This window comes from Pocillopora damicornis, chromosome 7, assembly GCF_964200805.1.
Source record: "Pocillopora damicornis chromosome 7, jaPocDami1.2, whole genome shotgun sequence".
Classification (NCBI taxonomy): domain Eukaryota; kingdom Metazoa; phylum Cnidaria; class Anthozoa; order Scleractinia; family Pocilloporidae; genus Pocillopora; species Pocillopora damicornis.
Genome location: NC_142676.1, coordinates 24,800,761 through 24,823,165, shown reverse-complemented (window position 1 = coordinate 24,823,165; position 22,405 = coordinate 24,800,761). Strand labels below are relative to the sequence as shown.

Sequence of the window (22,405 nt, the reverse complement as noted above, 5' to 3'; positions counted from 1 at the left end):
ATTCGGGTACTAGGACCCAATCTCCCGCGAGTAGTTGCACATATGTTCTGCTCTGATTCTGTGTTTGCACCGAAGAGGTGTTTTGCTACTCTGTGGAAACCGTGACATGAGAACTTTTACCTCTGTAAAGCCCTGCGGAAACGACCAAGCGTTAAGAAATGTCGTTTAAGAACTATCCTGCGCGTGGAGGCTCTGTTAGACACCTTTCAAGCTTTCCTCAGTATCAGAGCCTAGCAGAAACATACGGTTGCTCTGCGGTGTACAAGTCGTTCCTTTCAGATTACTTTGCTCGGTGCTCTAGCCTTTATCACCTTGATTTACTGGGACATTATGGTTGTGTAAATGCTATAGAATTCTCAAATAATGGCGGAGAATTCATTGTTTCAGGTTTGGATGTGATATTTCTATTATTATGACGTTTTTTGTTCATTGTGCGAATCCATCATATAAATCATAAACTTAATTGCACGTTTGATTCACGTTGGTCGAACTTTGCTGTTGGTGATACTGCTAGGTACTACCAAAAAAAAACAACAACAACAACACTACACTGGATATCCAATCAAACTTTGACTTGATTGTCATGTTCTCCTATGGGAACACCTCTTAGCCCTGTAACCCTTTATTAGTGATCAAGACAGAATTTCTCCTAAAAATATCAATACAACATCAAGCAGAAAATTGATGAGAATATAGAAAAATAACAATGAGAGGATTAGTATCTGATCCAATACCAAATTCTCAGAACTAAAATAGGATAGTAAGGAGAGTTACTGAGATCTTGGGAATGAAAGGGTTAAGTGAAACTTTTGCATTGCAAAACTGCACTTAGAGGGTTTTTATAGCAGATCTAGTCAGGTAGAAGTTTATTTTGTTCAAACCTTTGTTTTAAGGTGGTGATGATCGTCGTGTTGTGGTATGGAACATCGAAAAGTGCGTCTATGGAACTCAACCTCCAGTGTCAATGAAGGGAGAACACAAGTCTAACATTTTCTGTACTGTTTTTGATAATGACAACAGGCATATTTTTTCAGCAGGTAGGTTTATAATGCCTTAAGGTCATAGAGGGATCCATTTAAAATTTCTCCTCATATTATTAGAACATAAACACAACTACAACAGGAATTTCTAACCAGCATCCAAACTGGATGTTACCAAAGTTTTATTGAACCAAATTTTGTTTCAGACATGAAAGTGTGTTGCAGTAACCATTATCATATCAAAGTATTTAACTGTCAATCTGTGTAGTGCTAGCGTTTTCTATCAGTACTTTTCCACTTAACAGGCAATGACAATCAAGCCCTCAGGCACGATTTCACAACGTAAGTACAATAACATTTTCGAACAAGAGTGCAACTTTCTGTAATAATAACAACTTACTCCAATCAGGCAGAATTAAAGCAACCAACACATCTGTATGGGTTTTGAGTGCAGCCTGGATAACAGTACATCTCTCTACCTTGGAGTCCAATAGATATTTATTTACAAATAGTGGGTAAACCAGACAAAATTATGAGGTGATGGACAATCATATGCTCATGTGTGGAGAGAGGTACTTTGAGTCAGAGTTAAGGGTTTTGTCGAAGAACACAACACATTATGACCCTGTTTGGTCTTACACCTAGACTTCTTGACTTGGATTCCAGAGTACTAACCATCAGGCCACCACTTTGCTAATGTACACAGCCTTCTAAATACCTCTTTCTCTCTGGTTTTTAACATTTTTTTCTTCCTGAATTATATTAAGTGGTGAGACAGTTGGCATGTACTACCATGATGACCCAGTTTATGGCCTTAATATTCACCCAGAGGATAACAATGTGTTCTTAACAGCTTCTGATGATGGAAAAGTTATGCTTTGGGACATAAGGGCATCTCCAGTTAGTGGTATGGAACTTTTTTGCCCCATTTTCTTCATAAACTGTTGCTTGTAAAGGTTAACAACACACATTTTTTTGTTGATCATATTGTGTAATCTTCTGGGTGAGAGTAGCACAGAAAACAAATGATGTTAGTGAGTTGAGTTTTGAATATGGAAACAGAAGTCCTCCAAGGAGAAGATCCTGGTCTTGTTGCCCAGCGCTCAGTACGAACTCATAAACGTACCAAAATGTAAAGAGATAATCTTGTTCAGACAATATCAGCCTTCTTTAGAGGTAAGTATGTTAAAGGTAATCTCATTAATGTATCCATAGGTTCTTCCACATGTATTGCTCGTCATGAATCAGCTTTCCATGCTGCTGTTTTCAATCCAGTGGACCCTAGTTTGATTGCAACAGCTAACTCCAAGAAAGGTGTCCAGCTTTGGGATGTCAGGGTTCCAATCAGGTTTGTTGCAAATTATCTGTTACTTTTCCATACTTTTTCACCCAACAGTTCAAAAAAAGCATGTTTCCAACCCCCCTGATTTAAAAATTATTTATTATATTAGAAACTGTGTTCACTGTATGGCTGAAAAAAATGTCTATTTCTTGCTAGCTGTTGTGGGGTGGAAACTTGATTAATGGCAAGGGGGGTGGCCCACCATGAACTAACAACATGTCAAGGAGGGGTAGATGCACTATCAGTTGCTTCATGGTTTGGAAATAACATAAAGCCCCCTTCCTCCCTCCCCTCCTCTGTTTCTTTAACCTTACAGGTAACATTTTAAGAAAAACCTTAGAACATCATAATAAAGTATTTGCTGTGGCTGAAAAAAGCTTAAGCACAGACATCAAGAGATGATCAATGTTGATTTACTCTTTAGTTGTTTAAGGCAGTTCAGTTATGGAGCACCTCAGATGTGTGCCATGGGGTTAAAATGGAACAGGACAGGTGACATGATAACTGCCCTTCGTCGCCGCCTTCCTCCAGTTCTTTATCATGTTACTCGGTCTTCAGCTGTGGCTGAGTTCCACCACCCCGGCTACAATAATGTGTGCACCATGAAGAGTAATTGTTTTGCAGGAAGCAAAGATCAGGTGATTATTTTACCCAGGGCAGTGTCAAAGAATAGCTGATTGTGAGCTACAAAACATGTTTAGCTTCTACAAATTGAGTGGGGAGGAGGGCACTGTGAGAGAGTACTATGTAACTTTTCTTAGGGGGTGGGTTGTAGAAATCAGCAACTTTGTCCCGGCTTAGGTGATTGTTTTACTGTGTGCTGAGACAAATGACGGCTGATCCTGAGCTGCAAAACATCTTTTCTCTTTAGTTTATAGCATCTACAACCTTGGAGGGAAGTGGAGGGGGGGGGGGGGCACTGTTCAAGAGTGGGAAACTTTCTTGAAGGGTTATGTGGGGGGAGGAGCGTAAAAATTGGTAACTTTGTTAAGGCAGGTAACTCGCATTGTTGTCTGTATCCATGTTTGTGGATATTATCAAACCATATTAGTTGTAATTACACAAATTGTTTCTTGATTTAGAATTCTGGGAGACTCAGTAACAGACTGTAAGATTGACAGGTGTTGTTATTTGTGTTATCTCTAAGTTTGTTGTGTCTGGCTCTGATGACTTCAATATTTACATCTGGGAAGTGCCAGATGATTGGGCAGATCATGACAGGGTGCTGACTGTTGGTAGGGCATTCATGGTACTTCATGGTCACCGCTCCATTGTTAACCAAGTTCGCTTCAACCCCGAGACACATATGCTCTTATCAGCAGGAGTAGAAAAAGTGATAAAGGTTGGTTACATTGTCATAAACTTTGAGAGTAGAAAGGCAAGTAAGAAATAGTAGGCGACTTGGTTTTTTTGGACAATGCTGTGTAGTCAGATTACACACGAGACTGGGAATCATAAAATTTGCACAAACCTTGAAGCAAACTCTGAAAGGGGAATCAAGTCACTTATCTAAAGAGGTTACTGGAATATTATGCACTCATTCTATTCAAAAATTGGGAAATGGCTGCTGTGCAAGTTTCTTCAGTGGTATTACAATATTTGTATGATTTTTTCCTCACCTTTTATGGTTAAGTGAGGTGAAAGTAGTCAGCCAAAGATGGCAGATCAGCCATGCATTTTGGCCAGCTACTGGTCTTGTTGACAGCTCTGAGTAGCGCATGGAGTATGTAGTGTTCTTTTCTTCCAATATTCTTCTCGTACAATTGTAATTATGATAAAATATATATCTGTATGATTTCATGCAATAAGCATTTAGAGAATGCAGTTTCAAGGCAGTGTAGAATCAACCTGGAAATTTTACTTCCTCCAGGTATGGAGTCCTTTCCCAGTGCCAAGAGGGTGTAGTGAGATGGACACCAGCCATAAAAGCCGCCGTGAACTTTATTCTCATAGTGATTACCTAAGTTTTATTCAGTTTGGTGGCCTACCTCTTAATCATGATGAATATGAAAGCAAGTCAACCGCAGAAGACCCTCGTATGTTAGCTTTCTTTGACTCTTTAATACAGCGTGAGAAAGACAATCTCCACTCTGACTCAGAGGACAGCTTATTGGATGATTTCCACCTTAGTTTTATCCTTCAGCCTGATAGCAGTGAAGAGAGTGATAGTGATACAACTGAGACCAGCATGAGCCACCTGCTCTTGAGAGAACTTCTTCATCGTCCAAGCTCAGAGACACTAGAGGGACGCGCAGCTATAAACAGTTCAGGACAAGGTGTGCTTAGACGGCTGAGAAAACTCAGGGACACTGTTGTTATTCGTGATCTACTTAATGCAGGTAGCAGTAGTACAGATAGCGAGGAAGGCAATCATGTTAAGGTTGTTGGGCCTGCATTACCTAGTGATCTTGAGAGTGGTGAAGGCACTACACAATCTACAGTTCAGTTTAAAAGACACAAAACTCACACAAAAAGACAATACAGATCTCGAAACAGATCAAAAGATGTAGATGATACTTCTTCATCAGAAAGTGCTGATGAAAGTGACTATACTAAGCAGAAAATACAAATAAGAGCTGATAAGGACAATTCTATTGAAACCAGTAGCAGCAGCAACAGCAGTAGTAGTGGTAGTAGCAGCCACTCAGAGAGAGATTCCAGGAAGTCAAAAGGATACAGAGAGAATACAGAATCCAGCAGTGATGATGCAGAGATTTGCAAGTTGTCACACAAAAGAAGAAAACTTAACAGGGCAAATTCAAAGAATTTATCTAATAACCTAAAAACTCAGGGAAATGTATGCAAGGCAACTGAGGTCAACACCAATGGAACCATAGAGAATTATCAACAGCTGGATGGCAATAATGGTGAAGACAGTCAAAATGCAAACAACATTTTACATGGAGAAGGAATAATAAATAGTGATAGGTGTGAAGCTTCTCAAACAGATTGCTCTTCAGATTTGCATGTGAGTAACCAAACTGTTACCTCTCATGAGAGCATCTGGGCAGATCATTCCAGTTACAACCCATGTGGAAACAAAAAAAGCTCTCATGATCAGGGGGATGATCATGAGGAATCAAGTAGATAATCCTTTTTCATGTAAACCCTTCAACTTCCAGGATCTTGGTGATATACTTTTTCTTGGTTTTAAAAAAAAAGAAAAAGAAATTGGGGTTACCAAAGTAACACTCCCTTGTTTGCTGGATACATTTTTTAAATTGCCGGGGGGAGTAACACTAATGATTTTGTGAAGTGAAGGATTAGTGAGAGGCTTGCTGCTTGATGAACATCCCAAATAAGCTTCAGGAAAATCCATGAACACAAGTAAAATGGTCAAGCATGAAATAATATATTCATGAGTGTCCTTAGGAACCTAACAAGTTCTGAACTACTTGTTGAACAATAATTGAGTTTCAAAACTTCACTTAGGAGGGTTTATGAGCTATGGATTATAAGACTTGATAAACAGTTCCTTCATTTGAAACCATTCTCAGGTTCATCCTAAGGTAGTCAGTCCATCCAATGCCTCAAGTTATTAAAGGTTGCAATGATAAGTGAAAGTGGAATATATTGTTCTTTGGAATCAGGTGGTAATGTGGGACAAGGAGGCAACTGGTTTTTGTGACTCTTGTCTTCAAACGATTTCCACTTCTCTTGATGGGTTGAAATAGAACAGCTGATCAGTTACAACTTGTTTGGTTACATTTTACTATTTACAATATAAGAAATCTGGCATAACTTGCCAACCCTTTTCACTTGGTGGAAGCTAACAGTGTTGTGGTTAGAGTAATATTCCAAAGTTATTATATTTGAGATCAGTTGCATTTTCTGATCATTGCTTTCTCTTATACCTCTTTTTCATATCTCTGTTCTATAAAAGCTCATCAATTTTCTTGTGGGTTTGAGAACTTATTGTCCTGACTTTGTCCAAGTTTGACAGTATCCTATTCTTGATGCAATTGTCCAAGAAGAGGCTCTTTTTAAGCTGCTCACTCAAGTTCAACTGGGCATGATTTCCAGTTTCTTGTTCCTTGGGTAACACAACTGACCATACAAAGTGCCAGTTGACACCCGTTGTTTAGAGCCTCCTTGATCTTGCCAGGCAAGCATTTTACTTTCCCCAAGCCTCAGCATCAGCCTCACGTGCTCCCCTATAACCACCCAACTCTGCTGATCTGTAGAAGCCTTCAAGAAAGAAAATCGGTGAGAACTACCAAAATTATAAAAATGGGGGTATTCTCTTCATGTGACTTGTCGCCAATAGCTCACAGGGGAATGTTTGCATGCCATAGGCAAACTTTCAGATCGCGGGAGAGAAACAATCGTTACACTAACCTTCCAGAATGGCTGGGTAGTTGTCGTCCATCCACTTTCTGTAATCTGGTTGAAATAAGAGATATTGACAAGCCTTGCGAAGATGGTTAAAATAATTTAATTCACTGCAACATTCGATGAGAGATGAATTAAAAGCCCTCATCATAAATTAACCTAAATAGTTTTAAAAAAATTCAGTTTTTTGAAAGCTAACCTCTACTGGTGTTCATTTGATGCCATACTCGATAAGATCCTATCAAGAGCGCCACTTCTCCAACAATTGCTGCTCTGAAGAGTTTTCTCCAGCCAGATTTGCCGGCCATGTCGCTGAGTACCCATAACATCTTGATAAGTTGTTCATATAAGCAACACATACTGCATGCACGTCAGTCCCAGTCCTCATTTTGAACTAATTACTGTGGACGAGATGACTGGGATCTACATACGTGTCGCAGGCTCAATAACATGGCTGCTTCTGTCTTTCAAACATGATTGTTTAGAATCAACTTAAAGCATTTTTCGTGTTCGTCTTGGACCTGAAGGCGACACTTTACAGAGGAATATGATATCTGTAACAGTTAAAGGTTGCGTATAGACTTTTATAAAAAGGAGAGAGATATATTGGTGCAGTGAGCGATTCAATAAAAATGGATAGCTCACAAAAACTTCCGTCATATAACAGTGCGACTGCAGCTGCCACACCAAGCATAGGAACGGAGAGACTGCTTAGATATCTTCCTAAAAAACAGTCAGAGGTTCGACAAGTTGCCATAGATATTCCAGAAACTGGTAACAGCCAATTGATGAACCAAGATGTTCTTAAAGCTGGCTTGACTGCTCTAGAAAGAGGTATGATCACTTGTGGCATGATTTACACAAGCATCACATAATACAATCGGGTTAAATTTCTGCACTGCCCATACTCTATAATAAATACAGTTCTTGGATAAAGAGAACTTAGGCAAAAAAGTGGATTATGGCTAAAGTACAGGGGCTGTTCAGAAATCTTACCTAAACTTGTCTATTAATATAACGTTTGTACAGCTAGGGTAGCATGATTTATATTTGCTAGGTTTGCAAGGAAAAAAGCACCTGGTTAGAAACCAAACAAGATTCCCACACGGCCCCACACTTAGTTATGCAGACAGTTCTGGTTGGAAAAAAAAATGGCAAAAACAACAGAAGCCTTTGGGACCATGGCTTTGTGTTTGAACAGTTATGGGGTATACTGAATTCTTAAGAAACTATAGTTTAATAAAATTGTTGTTACTGTATAAAGGGTATCATTTTTTCATTCATAAAACTACCACAGTAATAAAAAGTAATCTTGTGAAAAATCATGTGAAAGTAGTGTAACTGTTCTTTTTCTCATGCCTTGAATGGTTTACAGCAAAAAGTTTGCGGATGAGAGGGACACTGAATGACGAGGAACGGGTGACATTGTCAGTAAGTTTCCAATTATTATTTTCCTCTTAATATTTCTCTTATTTGTGTTGTCTTCATTGGCTAACACAAGGATGAATTGTGTAAATTTTGTGCTTTGAGGAATTCTGAAATGTCCTGCTTTGCTAGCAGAGAGGTAATCATGCATTAATTCTCATGGGACTAATCTGTCCCATAAAATTACTTTTTAGAGTGCTATAAAGCCATTTCCACAAAGATCCCAGCCAATTATGAAAAGAGTCAGAAGGGAACTACAGAGTGTTCTTGCTGAGAGACAGGTAAAATCAAATAAGTTTATTAGTGACAACAACAATTTAATTTTTCTTTTGGTTTATCAAATGCTAGTGAAGGCTACAAGGCTGCTTGTGTATTAAGAACTTATTTCTGATTATTTCTTTAACAGGGATGGAGGATCTTCTGGATGATTATTTTAAATGCTCTTTGTTCTTTTGGACTCTTTGTTTACAGTGGATCAACAAATAGTTTAGGTAATATCAACATTTATTCAAAAACAGGATCATTGGTTTGTGCAGTTTTGATTAGCACAGCCAGTGTTTGAGCTATCATAGAATAACTGATACTATCATGCTCTGATTGTTCAAAAGCCTATCATTTATGGTTGTGATATGAAGAAAGGTCAGTTTGCTTTTGAGGAGGTCCTGAAATTTGTTTCTGTGTTGGACTGATTGTTTAACAGTGACACAACACTGTTTTTTTTTCCTATCCACTTACTTCCTTTAATTTATCTTCAAAATAATTATATGTTTAATATTATAAAATTTTTTTGGTTTTCTTTCAGCTCTCACATCATTTAGCTACCTGACAATATTTGATTTACTAAGGTATGGTATTGAAAAACAACACTTTAAAACAATCATTTTTCTTACTTTTAAAGTTCTTTGCTGCTTAACATTGTTATTTTCCTTTCTAGTCTTTTAACATGCCTTTTATCACTTTGGGTGTCACTTCAGAAACCATCCACAACTTTTTCATTTGGGTAAGAGTCTTTGTCAGTGTTAAATAGCAGTTAGAAACCAGAAGATATGAACTGAGTTTTTGTGTACAACAGTCTTGTCTCATTCAGTGGTCGATATATTCTTAGGCAGTAAGGTGATAAAAAATACAAGAAAATGTCAACTTGGAAATACTGTTTGATTTAAAACCAAATTCGTTTTCCAGTATAACCACTTTGCACTCAATCATTTAAGACATGTCGAAGCTTTCTGGCTTTCATTATTTTCACTTCCTAGTTATGAGAGATTTGAAGTGTTGGCAGTATTTACTACCACAGTGCTTGTGATGTTTGGAGCTCTATTTATTGTTAAAGAAAGGTAAGCATAATTTTTTTCAATTGTCGTAATGTTCAGTTTTCTAGAGCTCCATCTCCAGAAGTTGAAATGCTTTTGCATCTGCACTTGTCAGAAGCTCCTGTCCTTTTGATAACTTAAAATCAGAAAACTTTCAAATTTTTGTGTAATCCATTGTTTACTGATATTATTTCCTAGCACTGAAAGGTTGTTAATGCCTCCAGAAGTTATGACGTAAGTTCAGTACATACTGTTACTGCCCTGTTCTTGTTGTTCCCTCTCCTCATGAGTAAGATAAAAATTATCCCATACCACAAATTTTCTTGCCTTTTGTTTTTGTGCAAAGTGATCTAAACAAAGATAATATAAAATTATTTATGAGCTTCAAAAGATGGAACTTTCATTTGCTTTTACAACACTGCTGTGATAAATGGTTTTTGATAAAATTCTTGAGAAAATTTGTAAAATTCATAAAACAATATTTTCAATATATTTACTTCCATTGAGTGTCTGTATTTGTTAAAACATTGGAAATGTCTTAAGTCATGAACATAACATCTACAGGAGAAGAGTTCCATCCTTTTTCTTCCCTTTCTGTTTCCTTTTCCCACTCGTCTACCATTCCTGTTTTCAAATGCTTATCCTTACTTTGAACTGGGCATATTTCTCTGTGGCTACCACTGACAAATTTAGTAACTTAATACATAAAATTGTCAGTATTTCTTTTTACTGATTTTTTTCTCTATTTCTTTTGCCAGAGATAATCTTCTTCCTGTCACGTCAGTTGGGTTGTTCTTACACTTACTTGTGACTTATGGTGTCACTAATAAGCCCTTCAGTCTAGTGTCTAAAGGTAACTTTCAAAACATGAACATTAAAGTTTGAAAACTTGATGCCAAGCAGGGATATGTTGGTGGCACAGAACAATAATTTCCCAATGCTCTAAGCTGCAACCTATTTGGTCACCACAGTGAGTAGGACACAAATTTCAGTGGCAAAATTTGCAGCTTAAGTTGCCAAAATTTGTCAATATTTTCAAGGGTGTATGAGTATTAAACCTTTAGACTGTGAGTTGAGGTTGTGAAAAGACAACTTTGGAAAATATTGAGCTTGGAGCTCTAATTTGACAATTAGAAAGATCAATCAGATGATAATTTTTTATGGAGAAGCTTGGTCTCCTTTACTTGAGCACATGTTTTGACTTCTTTGGCATCTAATGATTTCCAATTAATAATTCCTTGCCTTGATTCATCTAATGAGTGTTCCACCTCAAATTAAGCTGCCCTATTTTCATTGATTTCTGGCTTTTATAATGTTGTGTCTATTTAAATATGATTATCTTTGATGCCATTCTCTTAAAATTTGGGCTCAAGTCTTCTTTGTTTTTTTGTTTTAGCTGCTTCATCAAATTGGTTGCAGGATGCAGTGAATGATTTTGGTCACAGGTGAGTTGGCCATCTGCTTAGTTGTGTACAGTGACAAGCATGTGGAAATATTTGAGTGAAAATGCTGTGACAAAATTTTCATATCTGAGAAATCTGAGAGCTAGAGAACAACTGACCTCCTCTTCAGCCAAAGCTTCTGGCAATAACATCAGTGGAATTGCAGTCCCTGTCTCCTGGGTTCTCATTGTGAAATGTATTCTCAAGAGAATAAGTAAAGTATTTTGAGAAAATTTTTTTGCATCTGAATGAAAAATTGCTCCAATGCACCATTGAAATTCATCCACAGACTTCTGCCTAATAGCCCAAGAATTCTCTTACTTCTAATGCTCATGAACACCCTGTGACTCTGAGGGATTGAATTTCTATCTCACTCCATTCCCTACCTGATTTCAGTAATGGAGAAAAAGATGTATTGTATTTACCTGAATTTTAAATGGAAAAGAAGGTAATTAGAGGGCCTGTTTGTCTATTTTTATTTTTCAAATTGTGAAGGGATGTAGCTGGCTTTGTTAAACCTCTGAGTTTATGAATTGTTGTGTTGCAGTATTTGTGGGTTTGCACCATTCTTGGGCAAAGTCCTTGTGCAGCGATTCAACCCTATAGCTCTGCTAGGTGTGGCAGGAGCAGCGTTAGTTTTAACAACTGATTTTTTAATCAACTACAAGTAAGAGTGCTTGGTATTCTTTTCACATCTATTTAAAAATTAAAAGTGAATGATTTTCAGTATTGGAAATCATCAATTCATCAAAAAAGTTGTTATTTTTTATTATACAACCAAGTGTGCAGTGTTGATGCATACTTCCTGCAAGCTCTTCTTTGTGTTGACAACCTACAAGTCTTGTCAAATCTTTAAAATAGTTTTTAATTACTACTACATTTTATAATACTCTGCTAAATGAAATGTGAGATTTGTTATTCACTTGAATATTACTAATCAAGTAATCACATCAACAATTTTTTGTTTTCTTTACCAGTCAATCCTTCATTGCTGACAGCTTTTGTGCGATAGTAACAGCATTTATGATGTGGGCAACCATGTTACCACTCAGCATATACAGTGGACAGATTCTTCTACAGGTAGTAGGCTTTGTGTCTCATGGCAGTTGTATATGATAATTTCTATAACCTGAATACTGTCATTTATTATAATGATTAATAGTTAATGAGCCAGTTTTCATTTCCTCTTATTTTTATATATCACAGACTTGCCCTATTGATATCATGAATCAGATAGACAAGTGTCTGCGTGAGGTAAGAAAGGTTTAACAGAAATTACCATGTCTGCTTCACAAGGTTTCAATTTTAATTTTTGCAAGAAAAGTAGTAGCCATTCATCAAAATAAAAATCCTCATCATCCTCATTTGGGATGTGAGTGTGTTTAGGTTCTAATACATTCTATGTGCCACATAACCTGTCATATTTGGTGGCATGAAATTTTCCCACTGGTAATGGCTTGGTCAGTGATCTCAGAATTCTTCTTAGATAACTGTTGTGCTTTTCTCCCGAAAACATCAAGTATATGAATTACTGAGAAAGAATCAATAAGCTTTATTTCCTGTTATTGCAGGCATCTACCCTAGATGGTGTGTTGGAATTTAGAAATGAGCACTTCTGGACAGTTTCATTTGGAAGAATGGTGAGATGCATCAAACACTTTACTGTCTCCATAATGCCTTTTTCTCACTGAAATTTCTTGGAAAAAAATAGCAGGTTTCTATGGTGATATGAAAATGCAGTCAGCTTCCAATAATTGCCCTCAAAATCAGTTTCTTTCACAGAGTCTGATGCAACAAATGACATAATGTGGGCCTTTAAGGAGACATTACAATATAGAAAGTTAAATTTTGATTAAATGGAAAGTAAACACGTTCACCGAACCATTAACCTGAAGACATCTGAGTTGTTGACTTACAGACCAAACGTAGGGCAACATGTGGCTCATTCCTGTACAATGATCATACAGTTTGATGTATGTATTATGTCTCACAATTGTTACAGTGTATTTGGAAAATTTGGGGTTGTAAATGATATTGTTAATAGTCTTCTTGTGTTGAGTAAGATTTCAGATTGTGGTTTTTAATTATGATGATGATTATCATTTTGCTGTCAACCTTTTATAGGCTGGTTCCTTGCATGTCAGAGTAAGAAGAGATGCTAGTGAACAGGTAAGGACAAATGTTAAAGTATTCTTTCCAAATTACATGAAAATAGCAAAAAAGGAAGATCAGAATATTTTAAATTTTTTTGTGTGAAGAGTAACCTTTCCTTCAACATGACTGGCCAAAGAATTATGGTACAGAGCCCAGTTGTTCAAAGAGCAGATAAACTTATCCAATTGATAAATCAGGATCCAGTAAATAAGTGTTAACTAAAGGTACTGCGCTATACATTGGATAGAGATTTATCCAACTTATAGCATTATCCACCCTTCAAACAACCAGGGCCAAAAGTGAAGAAAATGCATTAATGGGAAGAACAAATCCAAATGGAATAAAGATGTTGGAAGAATGGAGAAGATTAACTCAGTGGCAAATTTCAAACTTTACAAAATTTAAATGGATAGGTAATTAGGAATAAAACCTTGGGTCAGTTCATTTATTGGTTATGATGATGATGATGATGATGATGATGATAATGATGACCATGAACCAAGATTTTAAGTCATCTTGAACTGAGGTACTCAAGGCCTTGAAATTAATTAACACATGAACCTTTGTGTTTCAGTCTGAACTGCTCAGCTCTAAAACTTTTTAATATTTTCTGTTCTGTGTTTTATTTTACAGATGGTGCTAGCTCATGTAACAAACAAGTTATCTAGCCATGTAACACACTTAACAATTCAAGTATTCAAAGATGATTGGATACGACCGTCAAGTACTACAAAGGTCAACATTCCAAGTCTACCATCTGTGGCTGGTTCTCCTAGCAGCTCTCTGCTAACAAGGCCCTACAGCAGTCCACAGCTGTACAAAACTAACTCCCCACCAGTCACAAGAGGACTGGATAGACCCAAAACAGACAACAGGACAGCTACAAACAAAGCTTCAACTCCTTTCATGACCATCTCTCCACACAAGACATCATGATGGTTACCAAAATTCAATCTCAATATCTGGAACCAAATTCTCCCAACTGTTAATATTTTATTCCTCCATCACTCCATCCTGAGAATTTGTTGTGCATCAATAACAAAGCAACATCCCAGAGTTAAAAATTTCCAATATTATCTTTGTCTTTCTAACTGAAATTTGATCAAATTGTAAGGAGAATTTAGGTATTGAGCACTAGTGAGAGTTAAATGTAAGGATCTAATTAAATGAAGTGTCAGTAGCCTTATTTATTTTTTGACATCATTAGTCTGTCATTATAACTGAAAGCAGTTGAGGCTAAAAATGCAAATAAACTCTATGTTTTCTCTATTGCTGGTTTTCTAAAAAAAAGATTGATGTAAATTAACAAATAATATTCTCCAGGTCTGTATAAACATCAGCTCAGGTCATTGAAACTTAGCAATGGGATTTTCATGGGAGTTAGAGAATACCATGATCTCCTGTGTTTATTGAACACATTGTCTATTCCCACTAAAGAAAAAGCTATGGATATACACAACTTAACAGAGAAGCTCAAAGAAACACTTACAATTACAAAGGAGACAACACAGCCCTTTTTTTCAGCAGTCTTACCATGAATTTTGCAGTTTAATTATTATAGATCTGTACAGTTTCAAAGTTAGTGATCATTATTGTTATTTTTTAGATGAAAATACTTTGGTTCTAAAGTTTCTAAAGACAGTTTGTTGCTGATCAGTTGTTGAGTATACGTTTTCAAAAATGATGAATCTTAAAACATCAGAAATGCTTCTAAGAAGCAAAAGCTTTGGTGACACTGAGAAGATTTTCTCCATTGAGAATTTCAATCCAGTAGCCATCAGGATCTTCAACAAATGCAATTCCTTTCATTTTACCTTCAGATAGAAAGAAGAAGAGTAAGTAAATGTGTTAAAATAAATCAAAATCATTGAGACTACTGAGCCCAATTGGAAAGAAATTAATGTATTAGAATGAATTCAAATGAGTTCTCAATCTCTGAAGACCTTTCCTTAGCAATCAGACAATCCTGTCTTAAAGCATTTAAAAAAGATACTGTTTAAAGCCTCCATGCAAGGATGATAGTACAGAGATCACTTAGTTACTGTCAGCTTTTGTTGTTTATCATCAGCTGATTATCCATTCTTTAGCTAGTTACCTCCCACACATCAACAGTCTACAAACTAAAATGCAGATATTTCATACTTAACAAACATCATACAAGCTTACCATCATTAGGTTTTTTGACAAATTTCACCCCAAGCTTTTCAAAACGCTCACAGGCCTTGTCCACATCAGGCACAGTGAAACCAATGTGACCTAACAAGGGAAAAAGATGAACAAAGAATAACTCATTATGTATATATAGGCTTTACAACCTGCTAATTTTTGGAGTGGATTAAACCTTCAACACTCAGCAGAGTCCATTCCTAAGATCTACTTTACATTGAGGAGGCAGCTTATTTGTTTTAACTCTATGACCACTGGACGAGAAGAAACACTGAAAGTGAAATTTATATTAACAATGTAGTTTCATTGAGGGATAATTTAGAATTCAAGGTTACCTCTATGGTCAACATAAATGTGACAGTGTAAAATTAAGTCATTTGATTAATAGGAGTAAGACACATTGATTAGGGCATTGACATCTTGTAACATTAAGTCATTGGATTAATGGCTCAAAGATGTATTGGCCTTTGATTTCTTTGATTAGTGCACTGATATCTGGTTTGCCAAGCTTGGGTTCAAGGCCTGGGCATGTCTTTTAGTGGTGTTCTTTGGCAAGACACTCAGTGTCTCTCTTCATGTTAGAGTCTAAATGGGTGCTAGCAAATTGTCAAAGAAATTGGAAATCCTGAATGACAACTTGAAAATAATTATTACTCCTGATCAAAACATGCTTTCAAAAATAGGAAAAGCTCTAAGAATGTGGGCTGTATAGATCATGTGCAAGACTTTCTCTCAAAATTGCTTTTACCTTCTACAGAATTTAAAAGAAAGGATGCTCACCAAATCCTTTTGGTTCAGAGTTTCCATTATGGTATTTCAAATCAGGGTCATTCTCTGTTCCCCAGTTACTGTTGACACAAAAAAGAGTTTCAAAATCTCTAGGGAGTTCAGTTAAATTTAGAAGAGCCTTGTAAATTACCGGTGACAAAACATACAGGAAAATATGCAGTATATTGTCATTGTAATCAAACATCAAAACTTGTCACATTTACTTGGGAACATCCAATTTAACATCTGCAGTCTGAAGGTACTTTTCCTTACCACTTTAACGTAAGGCAAATTTTTTTACTATCACTTATCAAATCACAAATATATTACAGTTTTTACTCACTGTGTTAATTCTAAAGTTGCTTTTTGAGCACAAAGCCACTTGGTCCTCTCATCGGCATCTTCTGGAATGGCTGATGCTTCTTCAAATCCAAGAAAATACAAGGAAAACTTCATTTCTGGGAAGTGATACTTCTGTAAAAGCCTATATAATAGGGACAATAAATTAAAAAAAACAAACAATAGCTGGTAGTCCATCCCCTGAGATACAAATTTAACCCCCCATCTGCAATGAAAGTCACAAAATCTACCAGATGAAAGCCAATTTAGACCTTTCCTAAATGAAATTAGAGAAATAAGAATTTATCTCTGGCTTGTTTCCAATGCATAATTATTATTAATTGTGCTTTAGAGCACAATTAGTGATGCCCAAAGAAGGGGAGGGTGACCCCCCAAAAAAGTTCAGACTTGTTTTGCAGGGCCTTGCCTCTCTATTCTGGAGGTTACATCTCTACACTGCTCTCCCAAGGGTGGGGCAGCCTTTTATTCTGAAATTTGGTCAAGATTTGTACAACCTTATGGATGAAGGTCTAAAATTGGTCACCATTCACTTATCTTTGGTCTGAAATTTGATAGGACTTTCAAGAAGCACACATACTTCAGCCGAAATTGCGGAAAAACCTCCAACCCCCCCTCCCTTCCCCGCCCCTGAGCCCTCTTCCCTTCCACTTCTTCCACATCCACGGAGAGATAGCTGCAGAGAAATGTTACAAACAAAACCTTTCGAGCTTAATTCGTAAAAATTGCACGAGCTACTTTGAATAATTAAGACAAAAAAGGCAGACAGAGATGGGCTCCATGAAAAATTGGTACAAACTGACCTCATGCCCATCACACGTGTGTAGAAATCGAGCGACACTTTAGGATCTTTTACCCGAATCATCGTCTGCTGAAAAGTGAAACCCCTCGTGTTTTCGTCTGGTTCAGTGACGGAAGAACTAATATCTTCTTCAGATAACGCCATTTCTGGTAGTTATTCATAAACTTAAAGATTTTAAAGTGCTTAGTCAGTGGCCCTTTGACATCGAGACTGGCAAATAGTACCCAATCCTTTTCCGAAATCAACATTATCTGTACGCCTGGTTACTTAGCTTCATCTTTTCGAATTACGGGTATTATAAATATGGCGATTAGTGACAGTTTATACCGATTTTTGCTAAGTTCGGGAATTATGGTCGGTGGTACTGGCTTGGCTTGGATGTTAATGAAAGTTATTGTACCAACCAAAGAAGATATGCTCAAGGTAGTTCTTTGATTACTATTATTTTGTCGCGTTTGGATGGCCAAATACACAACTGACCTGAAAGTTTCTTAAGCTTTCCCTATCTTAGTTCTTCAAGAAGACATCGCTATTTAAGACTTGAATCTTGCAGTACCTTGAAATTGTTTTGAAGATAAGGAAAACGTACGAAATCTCATTTGGAAATCCTGTAGGGCTGAGATTTTGGAAGTGGTCACCTTCAAAGAAATGTGGATTATACAAGCTTTATTATGTAACTGGCTATCTCATTGGCAGGCAGGTCGAATTCCACGTCAATAGCATGTAATAATGATAAACGCAAATCTCAGGTTTCCATGACAGATCCATGTTGGTTATTGAATATACCATACCTGAGGGCATTAGAGACTTGCCTTTTCGTTTTTTTTTTTTAGAGTGGGGAAGAGGGGATGGATGAGGGAGAGAAAGAGCTCTTACCCCTAGGGCCTACATGTAAAGCAACTCCCCCTAGTTTATCTTGTATTCTCTTAAAAGTGATCAGAAATTAATAGAAATAATCATCTGATTTCCTTTGCAATTTGCGTGATTTCATTCATGATGGTGAATTTGTTTGTGACAGCCACCCAATTTGTGGGTATGATCAAAATAGGGGGAAAAGCAAAAGAAAATTTTGGGGGTAAGGAATCCTGTCAATTTACTCCCCCTTCTCTTTCTGAAATCAACACTGACTGAAAGGCTAGCACAGGCTAATGGTGAAGAAGAAGTCAAAGAAATGTATTCCCAAAGAAGTCTCTTTGTATGGAACAGTTCTGTCCACACACAAATGATTAGCACATACAACATATTTCCATTCCTGACCTTACTTACTTACATTAGCCCTCTTTGTATGAACTTTTGTTTCCTAGAAACTTCCAGATGAGGCAACATCTCCTGAGGCTTTAGCAACACAAGACAGAATAAATGAGCAGTTTTTTATGGTTCTTAAAGAAAACATGAATTCCAGCAATCCAGCTTGGAAAGTTATGGGGCTAAAGGAAGTACAGGAAAGACAACAAAAAAGGAAAGATCAGCAGCAGAAGAAAGAAGCAAAATTAAAAGAAAAACAATCTAATGAGTTCACAACGGAATAGAGTAGAGTTTCCAAGTTTACCACTGCTATAATAAAGAAAGTGGTAACTTTCTGGTCATTTAAAACAAGTTGACTTCCTCTAAAGGTTTAGGCCATACCATCTACTCTCTTACTTGCTGGAATATTCAGCAAGAATACTGGTTGCCATTTAGAAAAAGAAAATTTTTTTTCAGGCACATTAGGCATAATGTGCACTAATCTAAAGAACTTTTCCATAGAGCAAGAGGCTTGTGGAAGAGTGCTTCTAAATTTTTTTTGACTGAAATAAGATAGGTACTGAGTTACTCTCTACTTTTCCTATCAGAAATGGTTAAAAAACATGTCAATGCACATTAAAAATTCTTTCTGAGAAGTATTTGTGGGGAGGTTCACAAGATAAAAGTATAGAAAATATGTAAATAAATCTTTTCTCTTGCGCTTATATTGTGTTATCAATGAGACTTGTCAAATTATTGCAAAAAAACATTGAGTTGAATAAAAAATGGAATTGTTTACTCACATTTCTGTTTTTCACAAACTATGGCACAAAATGATCTTGACTTGAAATCTAATGAAGTGAACTTTGTTTGACTCATGAAATCATCCCCTACTGTTGTAATTTATTGATGAAGGTTACATTAACCTTTTACTAACAGGGGTTCATCTCTTGAATCAGCCACAGGTCTTAGCATATTTGCTGTGGTTGTGAAATGGTGCCAAATCATACCTAATGAGTCATTAGGGAGGCCTGGGTTTAAACCCACTCCTAGGTTATGTTGAGTAATTCTCCCTTCTAGCTGCTCAACTTTTCCCTAAAAATACTGAGGAGAATTTGTTACTTCATCAACAAAAATATCTTGGCTAGTTAGTTCTTATATACTTACCACATGTTGCTGGAGAATATGGAAATAATGTAAGGAGAAGTAACAAGTTAATCACTTAGTGAACTGGGAATAAAATCAGTTCAGTCAGTTGGTGTATTGAGTAAAAACACAAACTTTTAGTGGTTTTCATCTTACAGGTTTTATCTTAAGTTTACATCAGTTTCAAAGTTGTATTTGTAACTGGAATGATATCTTAACATTCACAAATAACATAAAGAAAAATTCAGTTGCACTTGGATTAAGAGTTACGTTAAAAGGTAAATTTTGCATGTTACTATACTTTTACACTATATCAGAGGGAAAGTTCTTCATAATTTATTCTATACATTTTCTATGCTACTTACAAGGAGAATTTGTCTTACAATCAAGAACTTCTTGAGTTTGTGATCATTTTTTTTATTCTCATGAACTTAATGTTAGATTCAAGGGTGATACTGTTTGGAGAAATTAGATGTTAATCCAGCTGAGGCATTAAAGGGTTAGCCCTTTCTTAACATTGTTTGAAGTCACAAGGGAGAAATTTTCCTTGTCTTTACCAGATATTAACTGTCAAATAAAGCACTGAAAACAAACTGATGGAAGATACAGGTAAAGGTTTTCAACCTTCTAGTAGCATTTCAAAGAAAAACCTGAGGTAATTTGTCACTGATGCTCAGATATGGACTTCTGTTTCCATGATTTACAACACAGTTTACATCTTTTTCAGTTCTCCTGTTATAAACCAGAGTCTTAAATTGTAACCTCCCAAAATGCCAAAGAAAATTTAGATTCTCCAACATTTTCCATGTAAGCTTTTCATGCCGAGCAAGTTCCCAAACTTGATTTGGAAAATGAGTAACAAAGCTAACGTTTCCTATTCCTGTTGTGCAGTTTGAGACACTTTTTCATAAAAATATTGCACAGATTGATAATCTATTTCCTCCAAACCATTCACAAACAGGTTCTTCTGCTGGTCAGTCCATTGCAAAAACCACATGTTAAACATTCGAAGCTGGCAATGAAAAACATCTGGGCTTGCTAACGAAAGAGACTCCAAAGCGTCATTTAATGAAGACAGTTTGTTAGGAGTGACTTTATTGGCGAGGATATCCATGAACTCATACTTTTGATGTTCTGTCCAACAGCTAAACCACGACAAAACAATTCTCAATTCTTCATCTGTTGATTTTTTCTCCGTGCAGGCGGCCATTCACAGAGTTGCATCTTGGTGAAACTGGAACAATTCAGGACAGGCGTTCCTTGAAGTTACAACAGTCTCTAAGACGTAGTCTGGGTTCTACTTATATCCAAAATGGCGGTCGTAGGTTCATTGACGAAGGGAACGGGTGAAGTTTTAGAATTTAGACATGTGCTTCTCTCATCTCAACACTCTCAAGGAAGAAAGGAAGATTTTGAAAGTCTAGTCCACTCCTTAAAGAAACTTCAACAAGATGTTAACTCTTGTTTAACGAAAATCATTGAACAGGAAAAGAGATCAGAAACAAACCCGGCCTCCAAAAACCGTGAGTAAAATTTTAGATTAAGTAACATCTTCTAACCGAAACCGTCAAGCTCATCCAGGTGCAGAGAGAGAAAATAAAAATCCTTCAGTTGATGCAGGAAGCTCTCTCTCCATTTACAACTATCTCTAACTCTCTTAGGGATTTTTTTTGCTCGAGCTTGCAGTTGATACAAGGGTGAAGGAGTTTTATCACACATCGTGTTACTGATATCAATGCATAATTTCCGTTTTGTGATACAGAAACAACTGAAGACGATGACCCGGATGACAGCGAAGATGACTTGGAAGATCTAGATACCACAGAAAAGCAAAACGGAGTGATACAAGAACCACAGTTGAAGAAGTTAAGAACATAGCTTGTTGAGGATTTTGTAGTAGTCTTACTGGCACAGCTGGCCTCGAAGGGGAAGAAGCAACATGAGGAGAAAAGGCAACTTATGCAATCGAGTATGCTATGCACATAGCACTCTGATTGGATGAAAGTATATGAAGATAAAGCTTTTTTTTTAACGGAACATGTCAAGAATTGAATGTCATTTGAAGAATTAAATCCTCGAGAACGACCACTATCTCAACCAATCGTAACTTGGGCACTCGCGTTTTCCTGCGTTTTAGGCAGCTACCTTATACTGACTAACAACTATAGTCTTCTGATTGGTTGTTGTAATTACCTGGTTTTGATTTTACTAAGAGATTATAGTCTCTTGGTTTTAGGATACTTAATCGAAAAGCGCTCTAGTTAACTATCCTATGGACAATTGCTTTCAAATATGCGTGGATTTGATTACAGACACACCTAGCCGCTGACCTGTAACACAACAAATGGTTGGTGTTGGTGATCTGTTTGAATAATTATGCGCTAAAATTTCGTGATCAACAGAATGATTTTCTGCGCGTGTGGCCAGCTAACAGAGTCATTTCTAAAATGAGCACGCCCATTGTCAAAAGGTTTGGTACATTTTGAGACTGTTAAAAAGGTTCACTTACTTTTAGTAATCTCAAAACAGGGTACAAGTGTCTTTTTTGGAGATAAAAATTGTGCAGTCTCAGAAGTATATTTCTCCCTTAGGCATGATGTAACCTGCAATGTATTTTGTTGTTCAAGGTGAACTAAAGATGCTTTTTCCAGCTAAACTGTCACCTCTGTGACTTGTCCAAGGCCATTTTCTTATAAAAAATCCCACCATTGAGACTCTCCTTTAGTCACATGGCAAGATGACCGCGTATTTGTTCGTTACCCTCCTCATAGTCTGTCCGATAGTCTGAGACTTGTTTTGTCCTCTTGAATCAAGGGTGCTTGATTAAGGCTAAGAAGCCACACTCCCTTTGTTACGAAAAAGACCAGGGCAAAATTTTTTTGATCTAGGTCTATTTTATATCAATAATTGTTTCGCAAATAAAACTCAGAACGTTGTCTCTTCTAATTTGCATAATA

The 22,405-nt window shown here is 36.8% G+C and overlaps 7 protein-coding genes across 7 annotated transcripts; 4 read left to right on the top strand and 3 right to left on the bottom strand.

Annotated features, from left to right (window-relative positions):
- The first annotated feature begins 12 nt into the window (after positions 1-12).
- LOC113667256 (DDB1- and CUL4-associated factor 5) lies at positions 13-6,015 on the top strand. Its single transcript, XM_027183067.2, has 8 exons — positions 13-387; positions 894-1,037; positions 1,286-1,322; positions 1,748-1,887; positions 2,196-2,328; positions 2,747-2,960; positions 3,470-3,664; positions 4,193-6,015. The coding sequence occupies exons 1-8, from the start codon at positions 159-161 to the stop codon at positions 5,411-5,413; spliced, it is 2,313 nt and encodes a 770-aa protein (XP_027038868.2). The 5' UTR covers positions 13-158; the 3' UTR covers positions 5,414-6,015.
- On the bottom strand, positions 5,656-7,018 carry LOC113667262 (protein CEBPZOS). Its single transcript, XM_027183073.2, has 3 exons — positions 6,854-7,018; positions 6,661-6,705; positions 5,656-6,510 (listed from the first exon to the last, which is right to left on the bottom strand). Exons 1-3 carry the CDS (start codon positions 7,011-7,013, stop codon positions 6,437-6,439), a joined length of 279 nt encoding a protein of 92 aa, XP_027038874.2. The 5' UTR covers positions 7,014-7,018; the 3' UTR covers positions 5,656-6,436.
- A 52-nt stretch (positions 7,019-7,070) lies between these two features.
- LOC113667258 (zinc transporter 6) lies at positions 7,071-14,254 on the top strand. Its single transcript, XM_027183068.2, has 16 exons — positions 7,071-7,488; positions 8,030-8,085; positions 8,274-8,360; positions 8,486-8,570; positions 8,882-8,924; positions 9,014-9,079; positions 9,333-9,413; positions 9,588-9,623; positions 10,148-10,242; positions 10,786-10,834; positions 11,379-11,498; positions 11,809-11,911; positions 12,038-12,085; positions 12,403-12,471; positions 12,956-13,000; positions 13,619-14,254. The coding sequence occupies exons 1-16, from the start codon at positions 7,287-7,289 to the stop codon at positions 13,919-13,921; spliced, it is 1,488 nt and encodes a 495-aa protein (XP_027038869.2). The 5' UTR covers positions 7,071-7,286; the 3' UTR covers positions 13,922-14,254.
- Positions 13,554-17,306, bottom strand: LOC113667259 (lactoylglutathione lyase). The gene is made up of 5 exons (XM_027183069.2): positions 17,080-17,306; positions 16,263-16,403; positions 15,932-15,999; positions 15,152-15,241; positions 13,554-14,799 (listed from the first exon to the last, which is right to left on the bottom strand). The coding sequence occupies exons 1-5, from the start codon at positions 17,220-17,222 to the stop codon at positions 14,696-14,698; spliced, it is 546 nt and encodes a 181-aa protein (XP_027038870.1). The 5' UTR covers positions 17,223-17,306; the 3' UTR covers positions 13,554-14,695.
- Positions 17,307-17,341: 35 nt separating this feature from the next.
- Positions 17,342-19,106, top strand: LOC113667260 (uncharacterized). The gene is made up of 2 exons (XM_027183070.2): positions 17,342-17,501; positions 18,383-19,106. Exons 1-2 carry the CDS (start codon positions 17,382-17,384, stop codon positions 18,605-18,607), a joined length of 345 nt encoding a protein of 114 aa, XP_027038871.1. The 5' UTR covers positions 17,342-17,381; the 3' UTR covers positions 18,608-19,106.
- A 1,216-nt stretch (positions 19,107-20,322) lies between these two features.
- Positions 20,323-20,658, bottom strand: LOC149043283 (uncharacterized protein C14orf119 homolog). The gene has a single exon (XM_089213718.1). The coding sequence runs from the start codon at positions 20,656-20,658 to the stop codon at positions 20,323-20,325; it is 336 nt and encodes a 111-aa protein (XP_089069844.1).
- Positions 20,659-20,662: 4 nt separating this feature from the next.
- LOC113667261 (uncharacterized) lies at positions 20,663-22,104 on the top strand. The gene is made up of 2 exons (XM_027183072.2): positions 20,663-20,971; positions 21,211-22,104. The coding sequence occupies exons 1-2, from the start codon at positions 20,761-20,763 to the stop codon at positions 21,324-21,326; spliced, it is 327 nt and encodes a 108-aa protein (XP_027038873.2). The 5' UTR covers positions 20,663-20,760; the 3' UTR covers positions 21,327-22,104.
- Positions 22,105-22,405: the final 301 nt, after the last annotated feature.

What these genes read in the sequence shown, in the direction of transcription:
- LOC113667256 (XM_027183067.2), top strand. Translation starts at nt 159, where the DNA reads ATGTCGTTTAAGAACTATCCTGCGCGTGGAGGCTCTGTTAGACACCTT. An exon ending in CAGGCATATTTTTTCAGCAG is followed by an intron (nt 1,038 to 1,285) that starts GTAGGTTTATAA and finishes TCCACTTAACAG; the next exon opens with GCAATGACAATCAAGCCCTC. An exon ending in TTGCAGGAAGCAAAGATCAG is followed by an intron (nt 2,961 to 3,469) that starts GTGATTATTTTA and finishes GTTATCTCTAAG; the next exon opens with TTTGTTGTGTCTGGCTCTGA.
- LOC113667262 (XM_027183073.2), bottom strand. Translation starts at nt 7,013, where the DNA reads ATGTGTTGCTTATATGAACAACTTATCAAGATGTTATGGGTACTCAGC. An exon ending in TCAAATGAACACCAGTAGAG is followed by an intron (nt 6,706 to 6,853) that starts GTTAGCTTTCAA and finishes TATTTCAACCAG; the next exon opens with ATTACAGAAAGTGGATGGAC. An exon ending in CTACCCAGCCATTCTGGAAG is followed by an intron (nt 6,511 to 6,660) that starts GTTAGTGTAACG and finishes TCTTTCTTGAAG; the next exon opens with GCTTCTACAGATCAGCAGAG.
- LOC113667258 (XM_027183068.2), top strand. Translation starts at nt 7,287, where the DNA reads ATGGATAGCTCACAAAAACTTCCGTCATATAACAGTGCGACTGCAGCT. An exon ending in ACAATATTTGATTTACTAAG is followed by an intron (nt 8,925 to 9,013) that starts GTATGGTATTGA and finishes TTTCCTTTCTAG; the next exon opens with TCTTTTAACATGCCTTTTAT. An exon ending in CAGTTTCATTTGGAAGAATG is followed by an intron (nt 12,472 to 12,955) that starts GTGAGATGCATC and finishes AACCTTTTATAG; the next exon opens with GCTGGTTCCTTGCATGTCAG.
- LOC113667259 (XM_027183069.2), bottom strand. Translation starts at nt 17,222, where the DNA reads ATGGCGTTATCTGAAGAAGATATTAGTTCTTCCGTCACTGAACCAGAC. An exon ending in ACACGTGTGATGGGCATGAG is followed by an intron (nt 16,404 to 17,079) that starts GTCAGTTTGTAC and finishes CCTATTATATAG; the next exon opens with GCTTTTACAGAAGTATCACT. An exon ending in TGTCAAAAAACCTAATGATG is followed by an intron (nt 14,800 to 15,151) that starts GTAAGCTTGTAT and finishes TTCTATCTGAAG; the next exon opens with GTAAAATGAAAGGAATTGCA.
- LOC113667260 (XM_027183070.2), top strand. Translation starts at nt 17,382, where the DNA reads ATGGCGATTAGTGACAGTTTATACCGATTTTTGCTAAGTTCGGGAATT. An exon ending in CCAAAGAAGATATGCTCAAG is followed by an intron (nt 17,502 to 18,382) that starts GTAGTTCTTTGA and finishes TTTGTTTCCTAG; the next exon opens with AAACTTCCAGATGAGGCAAC.
- LOC149043283 (XM_089213718.1), bottom strand. Translation starts at nt 20,658, where the DNA reads ATGGCCGCCTGCACGGAGAAAAAATCAACAGATGAAGAATTGAGAATT.
- LOC113667261 (XM_027183072.2), top strand. Translation starts at nt 20,761, where the DNA reads ATGGCGGTCGTAGGTTCATTGACGAAGGGAACGGGTGAAGTTTTAGAA. An exon ending in AAACCCGGCCTCCAAAAACC is followed by an intron (nt 20,972 to 21,210) that starts GTGAGTAAAATT and finishes TTTGTGATACAG; the next exon opens with AAACAACTGAAGACGATGAC.